At 47.1% G+C, this 25,062-nt stretch overlaps 1 protein-coding gene across 1 annotated transcript in view; it reads left to right on the top strand.

The window, feature by feature from the left end:
* Positions 1-25,062, top strand: part of Mrtf (Myocardin-related transcription factor) — a 163,122-nt gene that overhangs the window by 131,567 nt on the left and 6,493 nt on the right. Inside the window, exons 7-10 of the mRNA XM_066744314.1 lie at positions 20,151-20,216; positions 23,078-23,374; positions 23,483-23,817; positions 24,368-24,652. Of these exons, the coding sequence (XP_066600411.1) occupies positions 20,151-20,216; positions 23,078-23,374; positions 23,483-23,817; positions 24,368-24,652 (983 nt within the window). The remainder of the gene's footprint in view (positions 1-20,150; positions 20,217-23,077; positions 23,375-23,482; positions 23,818-24,367; positions 24,653-25,062) is intronic.

Genomic DNA, 25,062 nt, shown 5'->3' with positions numbered 1-25,062 from the left:
CTGCGTCTATATATAATATACACGTGTAAAACTATATGTGTATATATATATATAGGTAGAAACGGCGTATCGATTTTGGGCCTAATAACGTTGATGAAGGAGGCGTGGGCGAGGAAGCCGGACGAACGCGTTGTTTCGGCAAGCGAGTCGATCCTCCCGTGGGCGCTCGCGGCAATTCCGAAATCGACTCGTTCGAATTGACAAAACACGGTGGGCGAGAGAGTGGAGCTTGATCGGCTGCGCGGCGCGGCGGTGCGCGGAGAAGTCAAACAGGAGGGGGGAGGATAGCCCCATTCCAAAAGACCAGCTGTCCTTATCACGAGGAATCTCTATACGAGTGCGTGGGCGTCGCTTCCGCTCGCGTGCTGCTTCTTTTTCTCCCATTCCAAAAATCTCCTTTCGCGCCTTCATAACTCCCTTGCCCCTTTCTCTACTCCTCCGCCTTACCTTAATACCTTCCTATATATATATATATACCTTTCGAGTTAATAGACACAACCGTTTGTCAAGATTGCACTCAATTTTGTATACATCCACCCACGGAAACCGATTTCAATTACAAATCGCTTCTTTTTTTCCACAAGTGCTATTGCGTAAATTCGACGAATCTCTAAGTCGGTCGATTGTAAAAGTTTCTAGAGGCACCTCGAAGATTTGCAGTGAAAAGCCGTTTTATACGAATATAGCATGATTAATTTCTTATGGGCTTGCAATTAGTTTACACTGCGTACTCGAATTAATCGAGCGTCATAATTCAATGGGAAAAGATTGTGAAAGTCGAACAGTCTTTCCATTGGATAAAAATCGAGAGAGAGAGAGAGAGAGGGGGGGGGGGGAGAGGGAGAGGCTTATTATAAGAGCAACGCTGAAAATTTTATATATACATCGGATCTTATCGTTCTCTGATGCATGACTAGTTTTTAACACCCGAGACGATTAGCGTTCCGATGGAGATGGGGTAGGAGGGAAGTTGTCGAGAAGACGGATAATCCGGAGAGCAAGAAAAGCACCGTTGAAAAGCCTCGACGCGTACGTCTCCCGGATTTATCGCGTTGAGATTTATGCAACGCGCGACGTCTGCATTAGCAACGCTTGGCTTTATTATTTCTCCCTTATAGAAGACGAGGCTTGATCATCGTTCAGCCAGAGATAGCCGTTCTAAACTCCTCCAAGAATTACGACGCAGGTGACACTTCTTATATCAAAGAGTCTCATATTGATTTTCAAACAAATCTACGCTTTAACGAGCAGCTGGTAAACAAAGCAATAAAATTTAACATCCCAATGCAATTTATGAAGGGAACAAATCGATCGAGCTTGTTCTGACAGGAGTGGGTGGGTAGAGAGGGAGGAGGGAGGAGTGAGAGAATGATTGACGAGTCTCGCAATGGTACCTATTGTGAACAGGTGGTTGTAAATATCGCGACAGGACTGTCGAAACATATTACGAGCGTTTAACATTCCACCGGATCGCCACGGAAATCCGTCGAGACTTCCGTGCGAGTTTCGGTGCCAATCGCTAGTTTAGTCACGCGTTTACTCCTTGCTCTTACCCTCTCCATCTCAGCCCTCCTAACCCCCCCCCCCCCCCCCCCACTCTATATCCCGCCGAGAAGTCCTGCACGACAAGATCCAATTTATCTACAACGATCCTTCACCGTTTCAAAAGCACCCCAGAGAGACACTTCGCTATTAATACCACCATTAACGTACAATCTATACTTCATCTCGCTATAAATACGTTCCTACAAATCTCGAGATTCGACATTCCAATTTCGTAATCCTCGTCCACCAATCGTACAAAGCCCTTCTCCAAATCCGAGCTTGCCACGTATAAAAGCTTGTCTTCCTAGCGTCGAGGAGAGACGAGATAGGCCATTGGCACAGGAAGAGGAGAGAGAAAAGAAATAAATTTAGAAGAGAGCCCTCGTGTATATGTACACGTATAGAAATAATTTTCACGTTCGCTCGACGCCCGCTTCGAAATTTACACTCTCATTTCCTTCTCCTCCTCCTCCTCGCTATACTTCTTCCTTTTTTTTCTCCAGTACATCTCTATTATCGGACTCTCATTCCCACTGCTCGGTTCTGACCGTGATTTAGATTAGCCGTGCAGGCAACAGCGGCTTAAGAGTCAGCTTCTCGCTGAATTATACCGACTTCTGGTTTGCCTACGCGAGTCTCTCTGGCTCCTTTGCTTTCGCATCGAGTATCGACCAACGCAGTTAACTGCAACTTGTTAGATTTACTCGTATTCAGCAATCGTTCGGAGCTGCTTATATCGCTTGCTTGGCACCGACAAGTAGCTTTTCCTTCCATATTCTCCGTCAGTCAAATTTTCTAAATCTCCCCTCGATGGATTCATGTAATATACACTTTAAATGCATCATTTATCGTGCTTTAAAATTCTTTCCAAGAATATACAATAGAGCTTGCTGCTCTTGAAAACGGAGAAGGTAAGATTAAGAGAGACGTTTCGAGAAAATGGCAAAGGGCGGAGAGTTGCTGAAAAAAAAAATAGTTGAGTAAAAAATAAGAGAGAGAGAGAGAGTCTCGGAGGCTGATTATCAATATAAAGTGGTGTGCCGTGTGCGCGGGTTGACCGTTGGCACGCGCCACGTACGGGGTCGTAGGCAGTTCGAGACCCCTTCCACCAGGACTGTGCTATCTCGAAACGGCTAACTTTTGCAATCGAGCAACAAAGAGAGCCACGCGTTTCTGCGTGCATCGAGAAAAGAGGCGCGAGCGTGTGCTGCGCTTGTAACCGTGAATACGCGTATGTGTGAGTTGGTGGCTCGAAGGAGAGGGCGCACATCCCCCCCCCCCCCCCCCCACCAGAGAGCCTTCGGGCCCAAGCGAGTCCTCCCACTCAGCGCCGATTCCCCTCCAGCCCCTCTCAGGCCCTACGCGACTCCGCAGGATAAAGTAGCCTCCCCCCCCCCCCCCCCCGCTCTACCCATACCATTCCCCTCTTCCAACTCCTCCACCCACTCTACTCTCTAAGCTCGTTCTACTATTATACGAAGGATGCTGCTGCCCACATTCATGCTTTGCGTTGGCTTCTCCGTGTATCCGTGATGTGCCGTACCTCCCGCAGGGAGAGAGTCACGTGGCCAGAACGCGAGTGAGCTGCTGCCCGAAAGAGAGAGAGAGAGAGAGAGAGAAAAGCAGTCGAGCAACAGCACACGAGCCAACTAAACCGCAAACCCACGAGCGTTCTCCTCTCGAGCGGGCATCAGCTTCTGCTTCCGTTATACCGTTCATGTTCCTGTTTCTGCTACCATACCCAACTCCCTTGTTTACTCTACGGAACTCGAGTACGGATCACACGTGGGCCTTCGCGTTTCAACAGCCAGCGTTACGCGTCTCCATGCACGGCGGACGGACGGAATCCACCGCGGTCGAAGAGATTTCACCAGGCTACCCGGCTGAAAGGGAAGAGAGCGCGAGAAGCTGCTTTGCCTCTTTTCTCCCTCCAATATAAAGCTACGAGTATTTTGTAAACAAGGACTGTTTACGAGGTTCGAGAGTGTCGCTGGCAGAACGCGCAGGATTCTTGGAGATCCGACAGATGTGCGTTGTTGCGCGGAATGATTTGTCGTGGTTAGATATTGGAAGGAAGAGGCAAGAGAGAGAGAGAGAGAGAGAGAGACGAAGAGGGCGAAGAGGACGAAGAGGGAGAAGAAGAGCGGAACGTGCTGACTGGGCCGTCGCGTGCCAGCCGGGGGACTTAACGGCCCCCAGCGCATGAATCCAAGCTACGCCACGCCAAGCGAAGCCACGCCACGAGAAACCGGCCCCACGTGGGGGAGCGGACGCCCCTTCTCCATCTCTTAGGCAGGCCACGGAACGGAACGAAACGAAACGGCACGGTACCTCTCTCGCGGGAGTCCGGACGGAGCCCGAGTAAACAATCTCTCGCGGCACTGTCGAGCCCAGTGCAGCGTGGCCCGCCGCTGTCACCTGTGACTTTAGCCAGCGGTCTCTCTCTCCGAGAGTCAGCCACCACTAGTAGTGTACAACAGTACCACTATTCGTCTCTCGTCGCTCTCATGCACGCTCCGCAACATTTTATCCACTCGTCGTTCGAGCAAACTCTCCTCTCCTTTCGCGAGTGTCACAAAGTGCCCCTGTTTTCTATACTTTCTTCTCTCTAGCGTACTCGAGTGAGACTCGCAGGTATCTACGGTGTGCTTGGTGTTCTCCCTATTGTGACATGTGATCGGAGATTTTTGTGCCCGGGATCATGCGTCTCGTCAGGAATCGAGACTACCATGCTACGTTTTGGATTAACGAGCTCCTGCTGTCCGTGGATTAAAACCAATGGTGTGCATTCCATTGAGATAATAATACATATTTTCTGCGTCTTCTCGTGATTGGTGATGACTCGTTATGGAACTTGTCCATCGTGTAACTCAGCGGCGGCGAAATCGTTTGAAAAATCGTCGTGCTACGAGAGTGGATCTCGTTCTTAAAATATTCCTCGGACGCGCTTCTCGTTCGAGTTTAACCAATGAGCAGCGAGTCTGTTTGTACAGCAGTGGAACAAAGTTTCGAGGTTGGATGGATCGTAAAACTACTCGTCGCGTAAATCCTCTCGCAAGCTCGTTAAAGGACTCGGCGTAATTTCAGATTAGACTGACAATTAGCCCAGTCGCCTTTTAATAACTCACCGTGACAAATGTTATGATGGATCAGATATAGTAAAGTGACGGCGCGGCGCGATGTATCGACTCGAAAGTAGAATGGCCAAAGAGATAAAACCAGATGCGAATTTTACGGCTGGGATGAGAGCTCTCGGCTCGGGTTAATGAAGCGATTCCTATCATTCGGGAAGGATCTGATAATTAAATCAAGCACCGCCGCGCCACGGATATTAATTGAATCGCGATAGAATCCTCTCGGGAGAGTCCACCCCCCCCCCCTCCCCCCTCCTCTCTAAAGTGGCCGCGATCTCCGATATTATTAAATCTTCTCCCCCCGCTCGACTTTTCAACCGAATTTTGCACTTTGCATCCAGCGCTGATTTCGCTCGTCACCGTTACGCGATGAAATTCTTTATAAACGGGTCTACCTATACATGCGTGTATGTGTATTATATATTCATACGGTATATGCCGAAAGAAAATTAGCTGGCTGTCGGAAAAGGAATCGGGGTGCGCGTGAAAAGAAGAAAATTTTTCTAATTAGATTCGGTGGAACGGAATAGATTTCGAGTGGTCGATCCGAGTTTGAGCGAGCGTAGAGATTTTGCGCGTGCAGTTTCGAGGGCAAGGGTCAGAGTTTCGGTACCGTTACAAAAGAGGTCGGGCTTGAGCGAAAAGGCGCTAGCGAGGGGAGTTTGTCGCTGATCCCAGGGAGATGCGAGAATGGCTGTTGGTGCGAATGAATGCGTATTCCCCGTGGAGAAGAATCGCGAGAAGATCGGCATGACGAGATAAGATCGACGATTTTCGGGGGCTGACGAGTCCGTGACGCGATCAAGCGCGGGGCGCGGTGCTTTGAAAATGCGTGTCGAGGTCGAGAGAACCCGTCGTCGCGTCGCTTCGTGGGAGAAGCTGAAATTCCATACGGGCCCCAGTTCGGTGGATTCTTCCCTAGCTTCGTCGCCCCCTTCGCGCTATTAAACCTTTGACTCCTCGTGAAAATATATTAGAGTGAAATTGGAGAAATTGACTACAATTTTTCAGAATCTTTGACTCTGCGGGAGTGGACCTTTTTCATCGATGTAATTCGATTTTAATCGCGCTTTAAAAAGTAGAGTGATTATATATAGTTTCGATTAATCGGCACTTGCTTTCAATGGGAAAATTCGTAATAATTATAAGGTGGTGTAAATAGAAAAAAAGAGAAATCAAAGGATAAAGTTATTGGGGCAAACCGCGAGAGCTCCTAAATTTCGTAACCCGATACGTCATTAAAGTAACAAATTACGCGATTAACCGGAGCACGCTTAATTAAGAGGGCCATTAAAAATGGCAGAGGGAACCGCGAATTAATCAACGGGGCAATCGCGAAACGGGATCCGTTTCGTCGTCTCACCTCGGGACGAGTTTAATAACTTCTCGATGAGAGAATAAGAAAAAAATTGGCCGAGTGTCTCGTCGCGACATGAAAACGGATCCATCTTGCGAGCAAACTCCCATTTACTCTCCCCCGACAAAAGAAAGAACCTATGTGCAGCTAGTTTCCACGCGTCGCGACATTTCGCGCGGAAATTGCGTCGATCGAGCCGATCGATATGCGGCAATCTCGAAGGGCCATTAATCCGAGAATCGAGGGAGAAAATTTGAAGGAAAAGCAGAGAAGCGAGTTAATTTATTACGAGAGACGGATGAGCGTAACTCAGGCGAATTGCCGCAATGATTTTTAATACCAAACGGACGAGTGCGTAATTAATAAATTTGTTTTGTGCACCGACCATTAAGGCCGAGAAGAGACCGGTTATAAAATAACGTCTACGTTTAATTTTAAGTATTAATTAAATCCAAGTGTTTATGTGTATTATGGATGAGTCTCGGTCACTTTTTTTACGCTTGAATTTTTGCGTGACATTAAAAATCGTCGAATCGGCCTCGTTACGTGATACACGCGTGCGTGACGAAAATCGCGACGGGCAAACTCGCAAGTCACTTTTAATCCGTGGACCGAGGCTGCTTGCTGGTGCTCGGTACGACCGATCACCACTCGGCCATCGGTATTAAATTTAACAGTAAACCATAGCTGCGCGCTCTCTGTTTATTAACCTCCGCGGCGCGCTAATTAAACGAACGCGCGTGGGTGTTTCGAGGATGTGTCCCTCTGCCCCTCCTCTCCATCAACTTTCACTCGACAGCTCGCCTCGAATTTCATGGAAATTTCATTTCCGAATTTACGATAAATCCAATGCGAAACAACCGTATTTCTCCATCTCCCCTTTCATTCAGAAAAACTCGACGATATCGATTTCACACTTTTGAAACTCCTGACGTTTCGGCATCCAATATACAAAGAAATTCAGTCGTGTTTTCTCGCGCGTCTCCGCTCTTCTCATTATTCCCCAAAAGTATAGTCGACATAGAGAAGCGCGAATGCGAATGTTGCGCGTTTTCGAGGAGAAGCAATATAAGCGCAACGGCGAGTAAAGGTTGCGACTATAGTGGGCAGGCTAATCGGCTTTGGATTAATGGAATCGGTCAAGGGAATCGGAGAGGGTCCATTGTGCGCGATGGGGCATCTGCCGAGGGACGCGTGGGCGTCTCTGCTTTTTTCGCGCACGGCTAAATTACGGTAAATTACCAATCGCGCCCACCGGATGGTCCGCGTGCTCGCGCGTGCAGGGAAACTTTCGAAAACGTGAGAGGCACACTTACGGCACCACGGGGAGACTCCCATTGAGTGAAAAAAAGGCGGCGGGAGGAGTGAAAGCACCAGAGACACAAAAAAAGACGGAATATCCCGAGAGCACGCTCGTCGTGACAAACTTACGAGACACTTTTATTCCCCGCCGTGAACCTTCCCTTCTTTTTCTTCCCTTTTCTTCCTTGTACTTTTTCCTCCTGGACCCTCTATTCCGAGGCTCGGGTGCATCGGGAGGATGGACGCTCCTCGAACCGGCGCCGCCGTCGCTCTCTTGCACCGCAGTCACGCCGCAACTATACATAGGCGCGCTCGCACGTCCCGTGGAAAGTATACGCAATATTACGCGTATTATGCCAACGTCGTAGGCTAATTAGCGGATGCCTCTATAAATCACCCCCCACTGATCCCATACTCCATTCGCCTAATCGCTCGACTATCGATTTACACGATCCAACGCCTCGCTTGTACTCTTTACCCTTTCACCCCATCCGAGATGCGATCGCGAAGAAGGAATGATTTGTCGGATTGCCTCGATAATGTCGATCCTATACGTACCGCAGGAATGTCTCGTCTATACACTTTCTTACGTATATACTTCAGCGTTCAATTTCACCGAATTTCTCGTTTTCCAGTCTTTATTGAATAATCGAAGAATCGTGTCATTTTTTTCTTTTTCTTCTTCTTGGTTTTTTTTTTTTTTTTTTTCGCTCTCGAGGGACGTCCGCGCGGGAGGGGGAAGGACGAGACTCGTATATTTGTCTCCGAAATCGAATAAAACGGTCGCGTGATTTACGACACGGTTGAGCGCAATTAATGAATCGAAGGTGAAATCAATTGGCAAGGAGCAGCGGCGCTCGTCTCTCTCTCTCACTCTCTCTCTCTCTCCGTGTGCTTGGATCGTCGGCCGGGAGGAGAAAATGCGCGTGAGATATTGAAACGAGACCGAAGCGAAGAGCGGCGCATGCATGGTCGATGCTGCATGGGCAACAGCGGCGCGCGGCGGTCCCGGCAATTAAATAGCTGGCCACTCGGGTGAAAGCGTTGCGTCACGGGGGCGACGATTGTTCCACTCGCTCCACCATTGGTTTACTTTGACCGCGAATAATTAACCGATCCACCAATCACGAGGCAGGACTATCGGGCGAAATTTACGGGAGGAGCGCGCTTACTCGCTCTCGCCATTAATTTTCGTACGACCCAGCAAGATTTAAATCAGACGCGATCCAAAGGATTTTCTACGGAAAATCCTCCAGGAATTCGTCGCGTCTGGTGAAATTTTGCAGTTTACGGCCAATCACCGGCTGACACGATGACGCGTATAGTCATGCGGAGGAATGAATTTTCAGGCAACGGAACTGTGGTCGTTTTTTTCGAGCCAGGAGATTTCTCTAGTCAACTTGGAATTTCGCCGCTTTTGTGATAAGTGAGGTCCGAGAGACTTTTGTGACCTCGATGAACGCAACAGTGCTAAGATCGAGAAATTATCGTTTAACTAGCTGGAGAAGCAGCGAGTTACCATGGTTACCCTGGACACCGAGCAGAAGCCAGAGAGGCAGCACTGTGGCAGACGCATGTGCGCCATTTGCAGACGCATCAAACGCGACAAAGGTAATTTTTCCTCAATCCGAATAAACGTGCATATATATATATATATATATATATATATATATATATAATTGCACCAACGAAGCTGCATTGGAAACTCCCGCGCGAGCGTTCGCCCATCGCACCACGGCGAATTCATTATACCTCTGGCCTACGCGCTCGACCGAAGGTCGTTGAATTTTAAGTGGCTAATTATGTCAACGAAAATTATTTTAACGCGTGAGAGAATGCTATGCTTGCAATTTACGAAGCTAGCGAGCTTCTGCCTTCTCGATCATTGCTCGCGTCCACGTCGATCCACCTGTCAACTCGCGACATAATTGCTCTCGGCTCTCGGCTCTCGGCAAAAAATCCCCCAACGACGAAAATCGCCGGTGCAATTTTGCCAGAGCCACGCTTTCAATACTGATGGACCTAATTAAAACATGAACTTTCGCCTCTTCGTACTCTGCATTTAAAATGAGTTGATTCTCAATGGGAAAGAAACCTCTTAATTAATCCGTAAAACTTTACGGCCACCAATTAGTGCTTCTCGAGGGATCCAACTGTTTTCTAAGGAAGGCTCTCGTACGCTCCATGTGATTAGGATATTTAACGAAATAATACAAACAATTCTATTTTACGGCCTGGACTATATATGTTGGATACAATGAAAATCATGAAGAGAGGAAAGACGAGGGGGTGGGGAGTGCACGCGAGTCGTTGACGCACCGTTAAGCAGGAAATCAGGTCCGACGAAGGATGGAAGGAGGACCGGAGGAGATGGCTGAACACGTGATGCTGTCGCTTTACATACGTTACATTAGTATAGAGCCGAAGAGACAGGGGCGCCATGCAGTGCTGCTTCTCACGTGGCCATCCGAAACTGGTTCGGGATCGAGGTGTTCCATGCAAATCGCTCGTTAGTCGAAACACCTGAAATTCCTGTGTGGGACGCATACATTGTGTATCCCGGCCAGCCACCCCATGGATTATTCATTCGCGCACACCCTCGATCTCTCAAATAAATGATCGACTACCGAGCGCCAAACTGTTCAGCAGCAACCATCCACCATCTCCCCTCGCCTTTCTAGAAAAACAGCAAAGATCTTTGCGATAAACGCGCGCGCCCCCACAACGCGAAGGACACTCCGAAATCGAGAGGATCAAACACTTCCGTTTCTCTCGAATTCATCGTATTTCTCTCTGCGCAGCACATATACATATGTACGGAGATTCGTAGAGGCTTACGCAAGGAAGCAATAATAAGTTATAAAATCGCTAATTTCTCAAGCGAGCCGAGTGTGTAGCCGTAAGCCGGTTGGCTAAGCGTGACGTAGCCGATCGGCGTGGGCGTCGCGACGCGAAGCGAAGGACTCCCGTGTGAAAGGGTCATTTCGAAATGGCAGCTTTTATGAATGGACCAGGCTCATTGAGCCGTGTAAACGTTGCACGCGCCACGAGCGACGTTCCAATTATGAAAATGCAAGTCGAAATATCTGCCTGTTACCCCAACACACACTCACTTATCTATACATATATCCAGCTTGCTCAACCTTCCTATTTACTATACTAATAAAGATTGCTCAATCTTCCCACTATCGCATTCATATATCCCAATCATTCAAGCCTGCTCGCGAGAATAAGGTTTGTCGTCTCTCAATGAAAATTCCTCAGGGTCTTAGATTTGACATTTGTCAGACTGAGGAGAGCGAGCGAGGAAAGAGCGATCGATTCCGACGTCAGAAGCGCGATATGTGCGTCGGTAGGGAAATTAGATGTTCCGGCTGATAGCGCGCGCAATCGCCTGGTTATATCTATATGTATGTGCGTTCGTGTGATTATAGGCTTATGGAAGGGAGGAAGGTCCGTGCGTGAAAGGGCCATTTGGAAATGGCGAGGTTGGTGAATGGGCCGCGCCGCGTGGTGGTCGTTGAGGCGTGCGCGGAGCAGCTGCACGCGCCGGCTTCGATTTCACGAGAGACGAGAGGCTGGCGCGCCGTACGGCACGCGTGACTAGGCTGGAGGTCCCGATTATGATAAAACGCGTAGGCTCCTTCGCCCACGCATGCCCTTCCTTCCTTCCTTCCTCTACCATTCACAAACTCTCCGCTCTCCACGTACACCGTTACGCTCCGTCCTTTCCTCCCACTCTTGCATCAATTTCAAAAAACAACTCCAACCTTTTTTTTTCCTTCCATGCACGTATCGAGCAATTGGCTCTCCTGATTTTTCGCGGCTCGACCCTATCTCTCTCTCTCTCTCTCTCTGCCCGCCAGTGAAACGTAGCAGCGTAGCTATAGCCAGCGCTCGCACCGTGCATTATTATGCGAATCGGTCTATTATTCTGGAATCGATGGGACCAGAGCTGCCCACTCGAACCTTACTAATTCTTTTTTCCCGACTCGTTACCACTGGACTTTGGCGAGAGGCACAGCCGCGAGATTGACACAGACGAGCGAATCGCAACGCGGAAAGAGGGGAACGAAAGAAAAATCCGTGGAAGACGAACGGGCTTTGGATCGATTAAGGGGGGGGGGGGTGATGAAGCATAGGTCTGCACAGTTTGAAATGGTGAAAGAGGAAGAAGAACCACGAGTGGATAAGCGCAGGGGTAGCGTGGAGGGATGAAGAAAGAGGTCTCTCTCCTCTGGGTCGGGGGAGGGAAAAGTGGTTCCTGACGGGATGGAACTGGATGGGACGAGCTGGTAGGCAGACTGTGTGGCGTGTGACAAAAAGGGAAGTAAAGTTGAAGAGAGATAGCAGTATATAGAGTACACAGAGACAATTGACATTCTGCGTGCGTGTTGCGCGAAGAGTGGGGGGCGGGGGATCGTGGCGAAGGGACGAGAAGGGCAACGGCGGTGTAGAGTGGTAGCACCCGGTGGTACGCACCTGTGCCATTGCCGCCATATACGATACCGAGTTATGGCGTTTTTCTTGACGTTTCTCGCGCTGGTGTGCACTCGTACACGATCGTATCTTAACCGGCGAAACCAATTCCATTTGTGGATTTTGCTGACGCGAGCGCGAGCGCGCTCGCGCTCTCGCTCGCTCTTGCAACTGCGCTGAGAGGTAAATTAATTGTCCGTAGGGCGAGAGGAGGGGAAACGGAGGGCAAAAAAGAGAAACGGGGCTACCAACTATAAGGACGGGTTTATATTTATTAGACACGCCAGCCTGTGCTCGACCAACGCAGACGTTTCGCTTCGTAGTATTTTAGTGCATGGACGAAGAAAAAACTACTCGCTGGAACACACAAAATAAATATAAAGACTGACGAGCATTTGCAACATTATTTTTCTCCCTATAGCTTGTCCTTTCCCTGTTAATTTGATAATCCAACCAGACTCTTCCCTGCGTAGTATAAATTATAGTTTTTCATTATTCCCGGCTCAAGCATCAGAAATTATTTTGAGAGTAACGGTTGTTTTTTCGTGAGAAATAGATGCCTACACAATTTTTTAGTTACATGATCTTTCTACGATAAGTGATAACTTTGAAAGTAATAAAAGCTTTATCCAAGCTATAATCAAGGGAAATTTATGTTCATGAATACTGTTAAAACAGTATACTTATAATTTACATCGTATACAAGTGATATGTATATGTATCTTTTCAATTAGATCTAAACTGTTTAATTGCGGCAAAAATCGTAAGCTACGATAATAGGGGGATGAAGAAGCGCACTCGTTAGCACAAGATAATCATAAAGAGTGGCGAGCATTTGGACAATTATTTTTCTCTTGTTAACGTATCTTTTCTGTTGATTTAATACTATATACATGTACTGTAGTATATATAGCATGATGATTGGGAAGAGAGCGTGCAAGTGTTTACTCGATGGAGTGGGACGTTGCAAGATTACCAAACGATTAGGAATCGGTGAGAGGACACGTGGTGTACCGTGTGCCACGTGGCCATAATCTTGTTCATTCTAGTCGAGGTGTATCCTGGGTCATCCGTATAGGTGCGCGGGTACACCGGGACACTTGTGGGTGTAACCAGTTTCCGTCGAGGCTTATACCTGTCAAACCCACGTGGACCGCCCACGCATACCAGATATATATTACCTCGCGCTCGTATGCGTTCCAGAGAAAATGGGCAAAGAGAGAGAGAGAGAGAGAGAGAGAGAGAGAGAGAGAGAGAGAAAGGGAGAGAGAGAAGAGAGGAACGCGGCTAAAGGACGATGCGAGAAACCCTCGGGCCGGGAAGCATGCGGAGAGATGCCACTTGCGACACAGGAAACTCGGTTTCACCTGGAGGGTGAAACCGTTTTAGCTTCGGTTCTCGTCGATCGCAACGGCAACAACATATACGTACATATATACACACGCATATATATATTTATATACATAAGAAAAAGAGGGAAAGCTGACGCGACACGGGGAACTCACTCATAAGCGGAAACAAAAACTTAATGTACCAGATATTGATCTCGAGAAAATATATTCTCTAAATAGGGAGGTACTATAATATATATGCGTCTATCCACCGTAAACAGATTGTCACACGCTCGCACTAAAATATCATCACTTGCGTAACATTTGTTTTTCGTCGATATTTCCTCTTACTCGAATCGCTAATTTAGACGCTTGTACGATTTGTTTACCGATTAGAAGTGGGAATGAGGATCAGACCTGGTTGTAATATACGTTTATATTTAGAAGATTATTTCTTTAGGGACAAAACGCGCGACAGCTGAGCGTCTCGTTCCGACATCATGTGAAATCGATTTGAAGGAGCGTGGAGCGTGCTCGAATCGAAGTGTGTCCCCTTCTCGCTCGCTATACACTCGAGTTAATTGCCGAATATTCCGTGACAGTCCCTCTATTTCTCTCGCTCCGCATCCCCCTTTTTTCTTTTCTCCTCTTTTCTCAGCTCCCACAATTTTTTACTCGAGTCGCGACGACTATACTCTCCGCCTGTCAGTATTTTTAAGCTCGGCGCAAGCGCGCCGGAGAGGTTAACAGCACCAAAAATCTATTTATTATTTCCCCCGTTCATCGAACAATTTTCGGCTTGCGCAATTTGCTCGCTGGCCCGTTAGAAAAATCTGTCGCGCGCGCAGCTCGAGTGGTAATCTTATCCTCTATCTCTTTTTTCTCCTCTCGAGGGTGCGAAAAGCAAAGTTTTCGTCGCTTCCGGCGCTTTCGCGACTCCAAGGGAAAATATTTCAGGCCATATTGCTGCAGTCGATATATATATATATATATATATATATATATATGTGTGTGTAACGTGTGCGCAGCGCGAATAGCCCCAGCGATGCACGAGCCTCGAAAACGGGAACGGAGACATATATTTTTCTCTCCGGGAGGATTTCGCTTTTTGTGAGGCGACAATGATTTATGGTCTCGCTTATGGCAGTGGAAAGGATAGCGCGTTCAACGGGACACTGGTAAATCCAAGATGAAGTCTCTAATCCCTGGCCCGTTCGAGACTTACGATACATCTTTCTATAATCACTCGAGAGCCTGGCGCACACGGAACGAAGAAAAAATATGATTCGTACGAACCTTCGAACATATATCATATACACCCACGCGCTCGTTGCTCGCTAGCCTCCCTCTCTCTCCCTCCCTCTCTCCCTCTCCTACGCGCAAATATTGTTTACCGGAACTGGAAATTCTGGAAAATCCAGCGGGAAAGAGATCGCCTCGCGAATTTGTAATGGACGCGCTACAAGAGCGCGGAAGAATTAGAAAAGTGAAGTGCGCAGCAGATCGATTAGAAGGCGTAACCAGTAGGCGGAGCGAGGCAAAGTTGTGCACTAGCTGCTAATGCCTATAAAGTTGGCTCGAGCCACCGGCCACCGCGACTCGCGAATAGTCGACGCGAATCGCATCCAATGATTTACACGCGTGTACGTATACACACGCGATCCCCGGTCCCCGATCTATCGAGATCCAGCATTTTACCATCGATTCGCCGCGCTGCGCTGCGCTACTCTCACCGACTTACCGACACTCGACGAATTTATTCCTCGATCCTTTAGCAGAAACCACGCATCCCATCCATAAATCTTTATCAACGACTCAACCGACCACGTCTCTATCCCTAATTAATTGCTCCTTGTTCTTAATTAAAAGCAAAATTTATCGCTAAATCTCCCCAATTTCCTTTTACATCTTCCATTTCTAGTACGGAATATATACATATATATATATATATATATATATATATATATTATGCTAGTTTCTGCCAATTATCCCTCGCTGTTGCGAGATACGCGAAAAAACTGCTCGAAAGTACTAATTAATACAATTGAATTTATAAGCCGCTTAGATTAATTAAGAGTTCTCACGAGCTTCGGGACGATTTTACGCGACGAGGCGCGCGATAGGAGGGATGGAATTCTTGCATATATATCCCGCCTTCGCCCCCTCTTCTCCAATTGCGTGAGGTTTTTACGCAATTGCAGGCACGCACTTCCCCGCCCAGACAGCACTAGCCAGCTAGTGCAAACAATGGCGGGAAACGCACCGACACAGTGCTTGTGCGAAAATATTCAGACTGTCGACGTTCGATCACCGCGAGCTCGAATCCTTCCGTGAATTACAATTAGCGCCTACTCTTCCAGGATCGTATACTCAATTTTTCCTTATCGCCTTACGAAAACTATCGCGCCACCCTCTCTACATACACGTGTATATGAATACAAGGCTGATTGGACCGGGAAATAATTTAATCAGGACTATATACAAAGTTATAAAGAAATGTACACGCGCAGGTGTGTGCGTGAGTCGATTAAAAAATATCCATCTGCATGGCAGGATCGATGACAGGCCAATCAGTGACAGAGGGTCGATATATAGCATTATTATTATATTATACCATATTGACGGATGCCTACGCGATGACCACTTCCGCCCACACTTTTCCCAAGGACGCTCATCATCGAGCAGCAACCTTATTACTATTATCATCATGGTCTTTGCGCGATCGTTCTATAGCGTTAAACGAGATGCGCAGCATGGGGATAAAATCGAGCGCGTTTGTTTTTGACCGAAGAGAATGTGGGTGCGGAACATAAATCATGAAACGACTCTGGGCAACAGGTCGAAGGGCGACTCGATAAACTCGCGAACCATCTCGCGTGTACACTCACGCACATGTATGCAGTATATATCGACGTTCACACGAATAAGCTAGAAAATAACAAACCCACTCGAAGCCGTAAATCATCGAAATGCGCCCTCTTGTATTTCGGTGATACGCTCCAATGATTTATAGGATATTAGTTCGGCTATTGATAATAATTCTCACCGGTGATTTGCTTCGCGTTTCTATCGGGCGCGCGCGTGGGACGGCGAGGCACTAATTGATCGATAACCGTTCATCGACGGATTTCCCCATTAAAAATCGATATAAAGATCGATGATGCTATATAGGTAAGGCTGCGAGGAACGCGAGCCGGGGCGATAATGACCGATGGATCCAAGTTGAGATGGCAGATCGGATGGAAGTGGAACGAATTCATCCGAAAAACGAGTCGGTATAGATACGGTGCATGTGTTACGTGGCGAAAGTCTTCGCTTTATTTATACTCAAGCTGACGTATTATTGGCTCACCCCCGCGTGTAAATTCGTCTCTTACACGGAGTTTACTCCTCGACTCCGACTCCCTCTTTCGTCGCGTTAGCTTCACCGTTGCGAACCGCGCTCTGGCCCGTGAGATACTCCCGAAAATACACGAAAGCTCGTCTATAGCCAGAGTAGAGAGAGAGAGAGAGAGAGAGAGAGAGTCCAACGGACCACCAAAATGCCTCGCGTATAGCAGTTCACGCAGGTATATTTGCCAACCACTCTACATCATCCGTTATAGCGTCGTCTTTTCGAGGAAACTCTCACAGATTTCCCCCATTTGCGTCTATTTTCAGCAGACACCCCTTATTATAATTCGTCCCTCTGCGCGATATTATATCTTCTACGACGACAGGATCGATTTGGATATCGACCAAGAGACGCACTATGCTTGTCAATTTTTCTCTTATTTTTTGTCTTTTTTAACGGGCAGATTAATTCTCTTGTGGAATTCCTAGCTTTCGCTCAGCTTGACGGACAATTATCAAATCGTATTTCTTTCGGTCTCCGGAAGCTATGCGTAGCTCCAGTGGAATTTGTTACAGTTGACGCGACGAGGTCGCGGCCTGGGCGCCTGGATGGAGCGAAGCGATCCAGCAGGTTCAAACGGGATCTGGAGATGCAGGGATTCGAGTTGGAGAGTCCGACTGATGCAAATGGAGACGAACGACGGGACGGAGATCGGGAGATAGAGAGACAAACGCAATATTTATATAGGTTTGCCAAAGAAATCTGCTGCAGCCCTCTTCCGGAACTTCTTAACGCTTTAACGCCGCGCTTAGGATTACAGCCGACTTAATTTACTCGGCGCTGTCTTGTCTTGCGTCGTAAAAGCGGCTCAGTCCGCTCGACCGACGCTCCTGCCAGAACCTCGTAAACCGTGTGAACAACCTTTTCCAACGATCCAATTTTTATATTCCTGCTATAATAAAAAAATCCTAAATATACCTACTCTTTACGTAATTCTATCGTTATATAATTTCACGTATCAAAATAAATGGAGTCGGACGATGGAATATAAAATTGGATGAAAACTGTGACTGCGTGCGTGATTTAGTGGGGAAAGAGGTAAATTTATCTAAGATAGAAATGGGAATTTGTATAAAACCCGAGTATAACGCGATCGAGAAAGGAGCTCTTCGAGAGGACCTGCAGTGTGAAAGTAAAATCGAAACCTGCGGAGAGTGCAATATATGCACCATCTTGCAATGCCAGGTGCGATTGTTGAATGCGAGGGAGGTGACGTCCCGGTAAAACCTGACTCGTCAGGAATGCATCCGAGGAATTTGCATTCTATGCGCGGAGCAACGGTCACCGTTTTTGCACTCACCGACAATCGACCGGAAATTGGCGGAAGTGTCTCGTCTCGCTCTGAAATCATGCGAGAAAAATTCAATCGATCGCTCTTTGCAAATCGGTTTTAATTTCATTTGTCATTTTAATGCAGGAAATATGAGTAGAATCTCTGTATAAAAACCCAAGTTATACATTTTTTTAAGAGTTATCAACTGACCAATGTTTTAAAAATCGATTATAATTCACAATTAATAAATGTATATTTAAAATTTTATTTCATTTTAAAAATTGCAATTAATCATAGTTGTCATATTTTAGCAATAAAACTCTCATCAAAAACGTAAACTAGTAAAATGATCGTTTTAAAATCATTTTTGCTCCAATTATTTCTACGTACGCATTATTTGTAACTATTACGTTAAGAACAGCAATGTCCTTAAACTTGTCTCCATACTACTGTATATAAATTAAGCGAGAATTCTTCAATATTCCTAGAGAGTTGGATATTTACGCTGAGCAATAGCGATATCGATCTCATTACATATTGCTGGAGATAAAACGGAGCAGGAAACGCGCGTGCGTCGTGATTCATGCGTGCGCGGTGCGCCCAGTGCACGTGTGCACCAATGGAGAATGCACTGCGCGTGCACGCCACGATTCTCAGTCTCGATAACGAGGATATCGATCAAGTTTATTCTCGTTAACGGATAAGATTGCTCTTTGAATCCATCCGGAGACCATAATGGGGGCTAAAGTAAGCTTTATCAGTGTTGATATCGTCGCTAATTAGTTTTTCACTCCACGAGGGTCGATTGTTAATTGCCCGGGATTGACCCGCTTATTGCGATTGAAGATCGTTCGTAAATTGCTGCGATCATTTGGGGGGTGGGGGGGGGGGGAGTTGACGGAAACGATGAGCTTTCAAGGTCTCGAAGAAGAGTATATATTATGCCGGGGCGAGTCTGTTATATGAATGTCGGCGGAGGACAGAGAATGGAAGGGGGAGAGCACCGACTAATCCTTTAGCGAATCATCGGTAAGAGAGAGAGAGAGAGAGAGGGTCGGTGGGGTAGCTGGCGGTCAATAGATGCTCAAAGGAGGCCTAACGCAGGCATTTTGCAGAGACATTGGCTTTGCTTTGAATTCAGATTGCGCCTCCGTGCAGCCGCCGCGCGCGTTTTGTTTCTCCCATTGGCTGCCCTGGTAATTTATGCAATCTGGCCCGCGTCTTCGCGTATTTATAACCCCGGGGCCTTTGTGTGTTAATTTGTACCCGGGGCTGATCCAGCGCCCAGCTACGAGCCCTCTTCGGGGTGTTCCTCGACCCGCAACTCTCTCTTTCTCTCTCTCTCTCTCTCACTCGAACTCCATTCCTCCAGTTCCTCACACACTGGAAAATCACTTACACAGAAATCATCCGAATAATGCGCATAGCGTTGCAAATCGATTCCAAAGAGTCACTCGCGGCTTTTCTACACCGCATTAAATTATCCTCGATGTGAACTACGAAAACGTATTAGCAGAGCCCAATAATAACGCAGATTATCCCCTCGACTCGACTCGACTCGACTCGACTCTCTCGGTGCACTATTGAAATTTCATTTTAAGCACCGAATTAATTACTCTTTTCCCCGAGATTTATTTACGAGCTACTCTACGCATATGGTCTTGACCTCTAAGGGATTCGAGAATCAATTCTTAAATTGAGACTTTAAGAATGTACCGCGTAGCTTAAGAATGTTCTGCCGAGTAAATGAAATCTCCATCTTGGAGAATATATTATAGAAAAAAGTTATTTTTACTTCTCCTTAAGATCAACAGAAACATGCATTAATTAGTTTTTCGTGAGTCGTTCGATTTGTTTTGGATAAATGGACTTGTAATGCATGGATTTTTTGTCGAATAACCCCAACGAAGGGTTTCCCTTTTTTTCTTTGCCCGAAATTCGACGAGTTGGTCCACCATATGGAAAAGCTTATTCGACACATGGAAGGAAAAGACGTTCGGCCGAAATGCCAGCGCTCCCTTTATGGACTCCCCGAATCGCTTTGATCTCGAGATTTTTATACAGAGACACAACGTCCGTCTTTGAAATATCGCGGCTGTCGTTTCCTTTCCGCGAAAATCCCCTGGAATTGGAGCGTCGTGAAAAAAATCCCCAAATCTCTCCACGCGAGTGCAATGCACTCGACCATGCATCGACCAATAGCTCTCCGATGAATCACGCGGAGCAAAATTTTCCACTTTCCTTTTCGAACAAAAAAAGAAAGAAAGAAAGAAAAATGTCACGAGGTCATAAAAGTTTGACGAAAAAATGACGACATTTTTGTTTTCTGTTGCAGCGTTGAAAGTGAAGCTTATGCTGAGGCGACCCATTAATCAGCTGGTTGCTCAAGGAATAATGCCACGTAAGTATCTACCCACACTTATTACGAAGTATTTATTCGTTTGTCAAATACAAGAAATCCAGCTTGATCGAAGAACGAGTGACCTTGTGCTGGATGATTCGATAATTCATGACGTCGTCGACGACGTCGCGTCGTCGGTCAATCGTTCAGCCAGCGAGAGAGAAGGATTTTTTCCCGAGGACAATCCATTAATCCACTTAAGCGTTAATTAGCGCACGATGATTACACCGCAACGACACAATTACTTATATTTACGAGTCGTCAGGACAAAATGAAATAACGGGGCTTAAATTATATTGCCAAACTACCTCGAATTAACGCCCGCTCGTTAATTGATCCCCAATTACCCGAGCCGAGTTTTTCCTTCGATCTCTGCAAGGACGACTCTATTATACACACACACACACATATATATCCCAATAAAAAAAAGGGCTTTCGCTCGCAATGAGAAACGCCAATTCCACATCTCGAGTTTTCTCACTCGCGTATATGCATGCATGTGCAATGTATAACAATAAAGGAATGTAAAATTTCGGCAAACGCAAAAATAAAAGTATGATTAGGATTTTTGATCGTGCTCGACTCGAGATTTAGGGATAGATCATGAAGATACGGGGTTTAACGTGACGTTGCGGAGCGCGAATTTCTTTGAAGACGAACGACGCGAATGATAAATGATCGCGACAATTTTGCGAGGTCCGAGCTCGCGCGAGGCGAGAAAAAATTGGCGAAGGCTCGTTCAAAGGAGGGAAGTCTAGTTTGCGAGTAAATTTACGAGGTGGTCGAATGTTGAGCAGAGCGGGCATCCAGTAATTATTTGGGTCACACCCTGAAATATTAGTCTTGTTACTGTCGGCAAGGCGCGTTTATAGCAGGCCCGATGTACATCGTCGCCTCCTCGTGGAAATACAGCGAGCGACCGATACGTTTCGTTCGCTCGAACATTGCAGCTCGCTTGCCCTCGTCTCTATATTTCCATCGTTCGCAGCTCGCAAAAAATATATATTCCATTCATCTCGCTCATATACATTCATATATATATATATATACCTACTCTCCCTGCTAGTTTCCCGTTCATTGCCGGGACGTACCCTTACTGCCCCACCCCCCCCCCCCCCTCCCCCACGCATTTATTAATGAGAGCCTGCAACGCCTGCAATTTATTCGACGTTCCCTCCGCTTATATTATTCGGCGGCGTACCAATAAAACCGCGTTATATCGCCAACATATCGATTCCTTCTCCATTCGTTAAAATTCCCCGCTTGTAGCAACAGCCATCCCACCGAGTACCCGGAGTACCGACGAGCTCATTCATATCGTCCGGCCCCGATGCACGAGCGCAGGACCCTTCGCTCCTTATTAATTAAGACACGTGAATTTATTCGACGTTTCTCGAACGCCAGAATTTTCGTTCGAATCGAAAGCTAATAAAGCCGAAGGTTCCGGTTGCGGGCATAAAAATCCAATGTCTCAATTAACACTCCGCGAGAGCAGCACGATATCTGATTATTTTCACGAAATGAAAAGAGGTTGATTTTTTCGCTACAGCTTTATTTTAGCTTCTTTTCTCCTTTTCCCGCTTCTCTCTTCTTTTTTTTCTCATCTCGTCTCTCTTTTGCTCTCGTTGCCGTATAATATATAAGGCGCTCCAACACACATGCAGATATCGACCGCGGGTTATCTCGGTGGGTATATAAAATCTCTCGTCTGCGTTGCGCAGGCACCGCACGTTCCTCGTTAAAATTGTAAATCGCTCGGCAGCACCGACGTGATTTTATTATATTTTCGAAAACTTGACCGTATTCCAAGCGCTGCCGAGGGAGAGCGGCCTCTGCAGACAGTGCGTCTCGGGCGTTAAAGTCCAAGTTACGAGAACCGTAAGATGCTTTCCAATGGATCGTAAATCCAAATTCGCCTACCAAAGCTTGTCCATCCGTTACGTACTATAATACTACTCCAAACCTCCAAACCTTACGCAATCCCAGTCTTTTCCTTTTTTTTTTTTTTTTGTTTCTTTCATATTTCACTCCAAAGAAATCCTATTATGCAACACGTCGCACTTTGCTTCTTTCCACCGAAAATATACGAGCGGTTTAATAATTGGGTCGAGCAGCAGCTGTTTATACTCATATATAGATATACGTAATACGATTTGCAAGCTCACGACGGAAGCTTCGAGGAGAATTGGGGAAGCCCGGCTCACGTCGCGCACAAAACAATTTATTTATTCGTGGTAGTGTACTATAATCGTGTGGCAGAAAATAAAATGTGTTCTCGCGGGGTGGAGCGGACGTTTCGCTCGCGAGGAATGTCAGGAGGGCGTTGAAATGCCATTTGCACATTTCCTCCAGCAGCAAATTCCTCAACGTAGGTGTCTTTATTTCACGCTACCGAGCGCGCGCTCTCGCCTGCATCTCTCCTGTTGATCCGGAAATAGTGGCCCCAGTCTCCCACCCCTCCCTCCTTCTGTTCGTTGCTGAGATCATTTATTCAAAGACTTAATGGCCCATAGGAATGCGGGAGCGAACCCTTCGCACCAAAATGGCGCCCCGTTGAGACTCTCACTGATTCCCGTCATCCCGGAAATTGATGCACGTTGAATGACGAGACGCGTCACGTGACTTTGAAAACCAAACACGGAGAACTATTCCGTGTATCGTCCCCTCGTAGACCCCTTTTCCACATTTACATCTTACAACGTTATACACTTTTCCTGCATGTACATCATCATCGTGAGGAAACAACAACTCTTATAAATAACGAAATATTCTGGCGAAGAAGAGCCCGAGTGAACTTGTTGAATATGATTGTCAATGACCTTGGACTTTCAGTATAGCTAAATGTTTCGTTTGGATTTCAGCTTTGAAAACACCACCAGCGTTCCACGAGCAGCGCAAACAGTTGGAACGCGCCAAGACCGGTGACCTGTTGAAGGCAAAGATTCAGCAGAGGCCAGGCCGAGAGGAGCTGGTGAGGCAGCATATCCTGGAGGATGTCGGTCACGTGGATCCGAGTCTTGCCGAGAGGCAGCGTATGTTGAAAAAAGCCAGACTGGCCGACCAACTGAACGACCAGCTTAGCCATAGGCCTGGACCTCTCGAGCTCATCCAGAAAAACATTCTTCATACGGAAGAGCCCATCGAAAGGGCGGTCAAAGGTACGAGAGTTTTTCTTGATTAATCGATCGCGCTAATAATAATAATATAGTCATAGGTATATAAATAAATAGTAGTGTGGCAACAATGCAACGAGTAAATTCTTCCAGAGGGTCATATACCGTTCAAGGCCACGTGCGAGGGTCAAGTTACGAAGCCACAGCATCCAGACCATTATATCACGTTCGAGGATGACTCCCAGAGCTCGGAGGGCGCACCCTCGCCGCAGCTGGACTCGACGTCGAGGCCGGACGTTCTGGAGACAGCGGCTGCGTCCGCGGGTATCGTGACGGTGTCCTTGAGCATCCCGTCGACGGGCGGTGCCGTGGTGGTTTCCTCGACGTCGCCAGTTTTTCAGCAGGCGTCCTCCGAACCTGCCATACAATCCTTTACCGAGCTTTGCAACAGTGTCGTTGGATCCCAGCAGCACGCGTCCCCCACACAGGTATATAACGTCGTAGCACGATCTCCCTTAAGCTAATTAGCTAAGAAAATCAGCTAAGAAACTGGTTCGTCCCCCAGCTCCTCCTTCTTCCGCGCACTCCTTCCACTCCCCCCCCCCCCTGCATACTCGTGCATCCTCCACCCTACCACTCTCCTCCTTTCTCCTTCTTCGTGGTCAATCAGCCGATGCGCGCTAAATCTTCCAGACGATCTTTCGACTTTCTGCCAATTAACCCTCTTACATGCTATTGTGTTTCCTTGCTCGAGTTCCTTGCTTGTACTCGCGTTATTCAACCAATGTAAATTGTATCTCGCAATATACTGGAATATACATTTGGTAGAGGGATCAACGAGAGCTGCATTTCTCATGCATAATGCTTCTCTTTAACTTTTAACTGCCCAATTTGAGAGTACAGTAGTATATATGTATATAGTAATGTTGCTAGAGGAGATGAAGGTGTGCATCTCTGCGGCTGTTTGCTGCAAAGATGGTATAGATCGATGAGCTATGATTATGTGGAGTAATCAATATGTTGATGATATGTTGACAGGCAAGTCAGGGGAATGGGCCGTCGACGACTCTCCTTCCATTGGCGCCGGCGCCAAGTCCGATGTCCCTCGGCTCAACCACATCGAGCTTGAGTCCTCTCTCGAATATCTCGATAGCTTCCCCGCCGGCCCCACCACCAGCTGCGATCACCCCCAGGCCACAACCGAGCCCGATCGCTAGCTCCACGTGCCAAAGGAGCGACGCACCGGGCAAAGACAAAAACAGAAAAAAGTCCAAGACCAAGAGCCAGCCCAAAACACGAACCATCAAATTCCACGAGTACAAAGTAAGTTTATCTCCTGTGGATGCATCCTGTTCCACTCTACCCCGAGACTGTTCGATGATAAATTGAGACTCTTTATTGCTATAGTTGAGTATTGTGAATTTTGGCACGAGTGCGAGGAACAGTTGGGACGTATGGCATTATAAGCGCGATAAAGTATATTACAATAAATAAAAGGGCTTTAAATTCCCCGTGAAACTGGTTCCAAGAGTGTTCGAAACTTTCGAAATCGCCGTGTTGAATTTAGACAACGATGCATCGCTGCGCCAACGACATGGGCAACGAGGTAGGTGAAGAAGGTGGAGAGCGTAAGGAGGATGAGGAGGATCAAGAGGTAGTGCAGAAGAATGAAGAAGAGGAGGAGGAGGAGGAGAATGAGTCGAGTAAGAATATATGCAGAAGGGTTCGCGCGA

The sequence above is a fragment of the Prorops nasuta genome, unplaced genomic scaffold (genome assembly GCF_024137725.1).
Source record: "Prorops nasuta isolate Cenicafe-Biocafe unplaced genomic scaffold, Cenicafe_Pnas_1.2 PNAS00038, whole genome shotgun sequence".
Classification (NCBI taxonomy): Eukaryota; Metazoa; Arthropoda; class Insecta; order Hymenoptera; family Bethylidae; genus Prorops; species Prorops nasuta.
The sequence above is the reverse complement of the archived record's forward strand: the minus strand, read 5'-3'. Positions and strand labels throughout refer to the sequence as shown.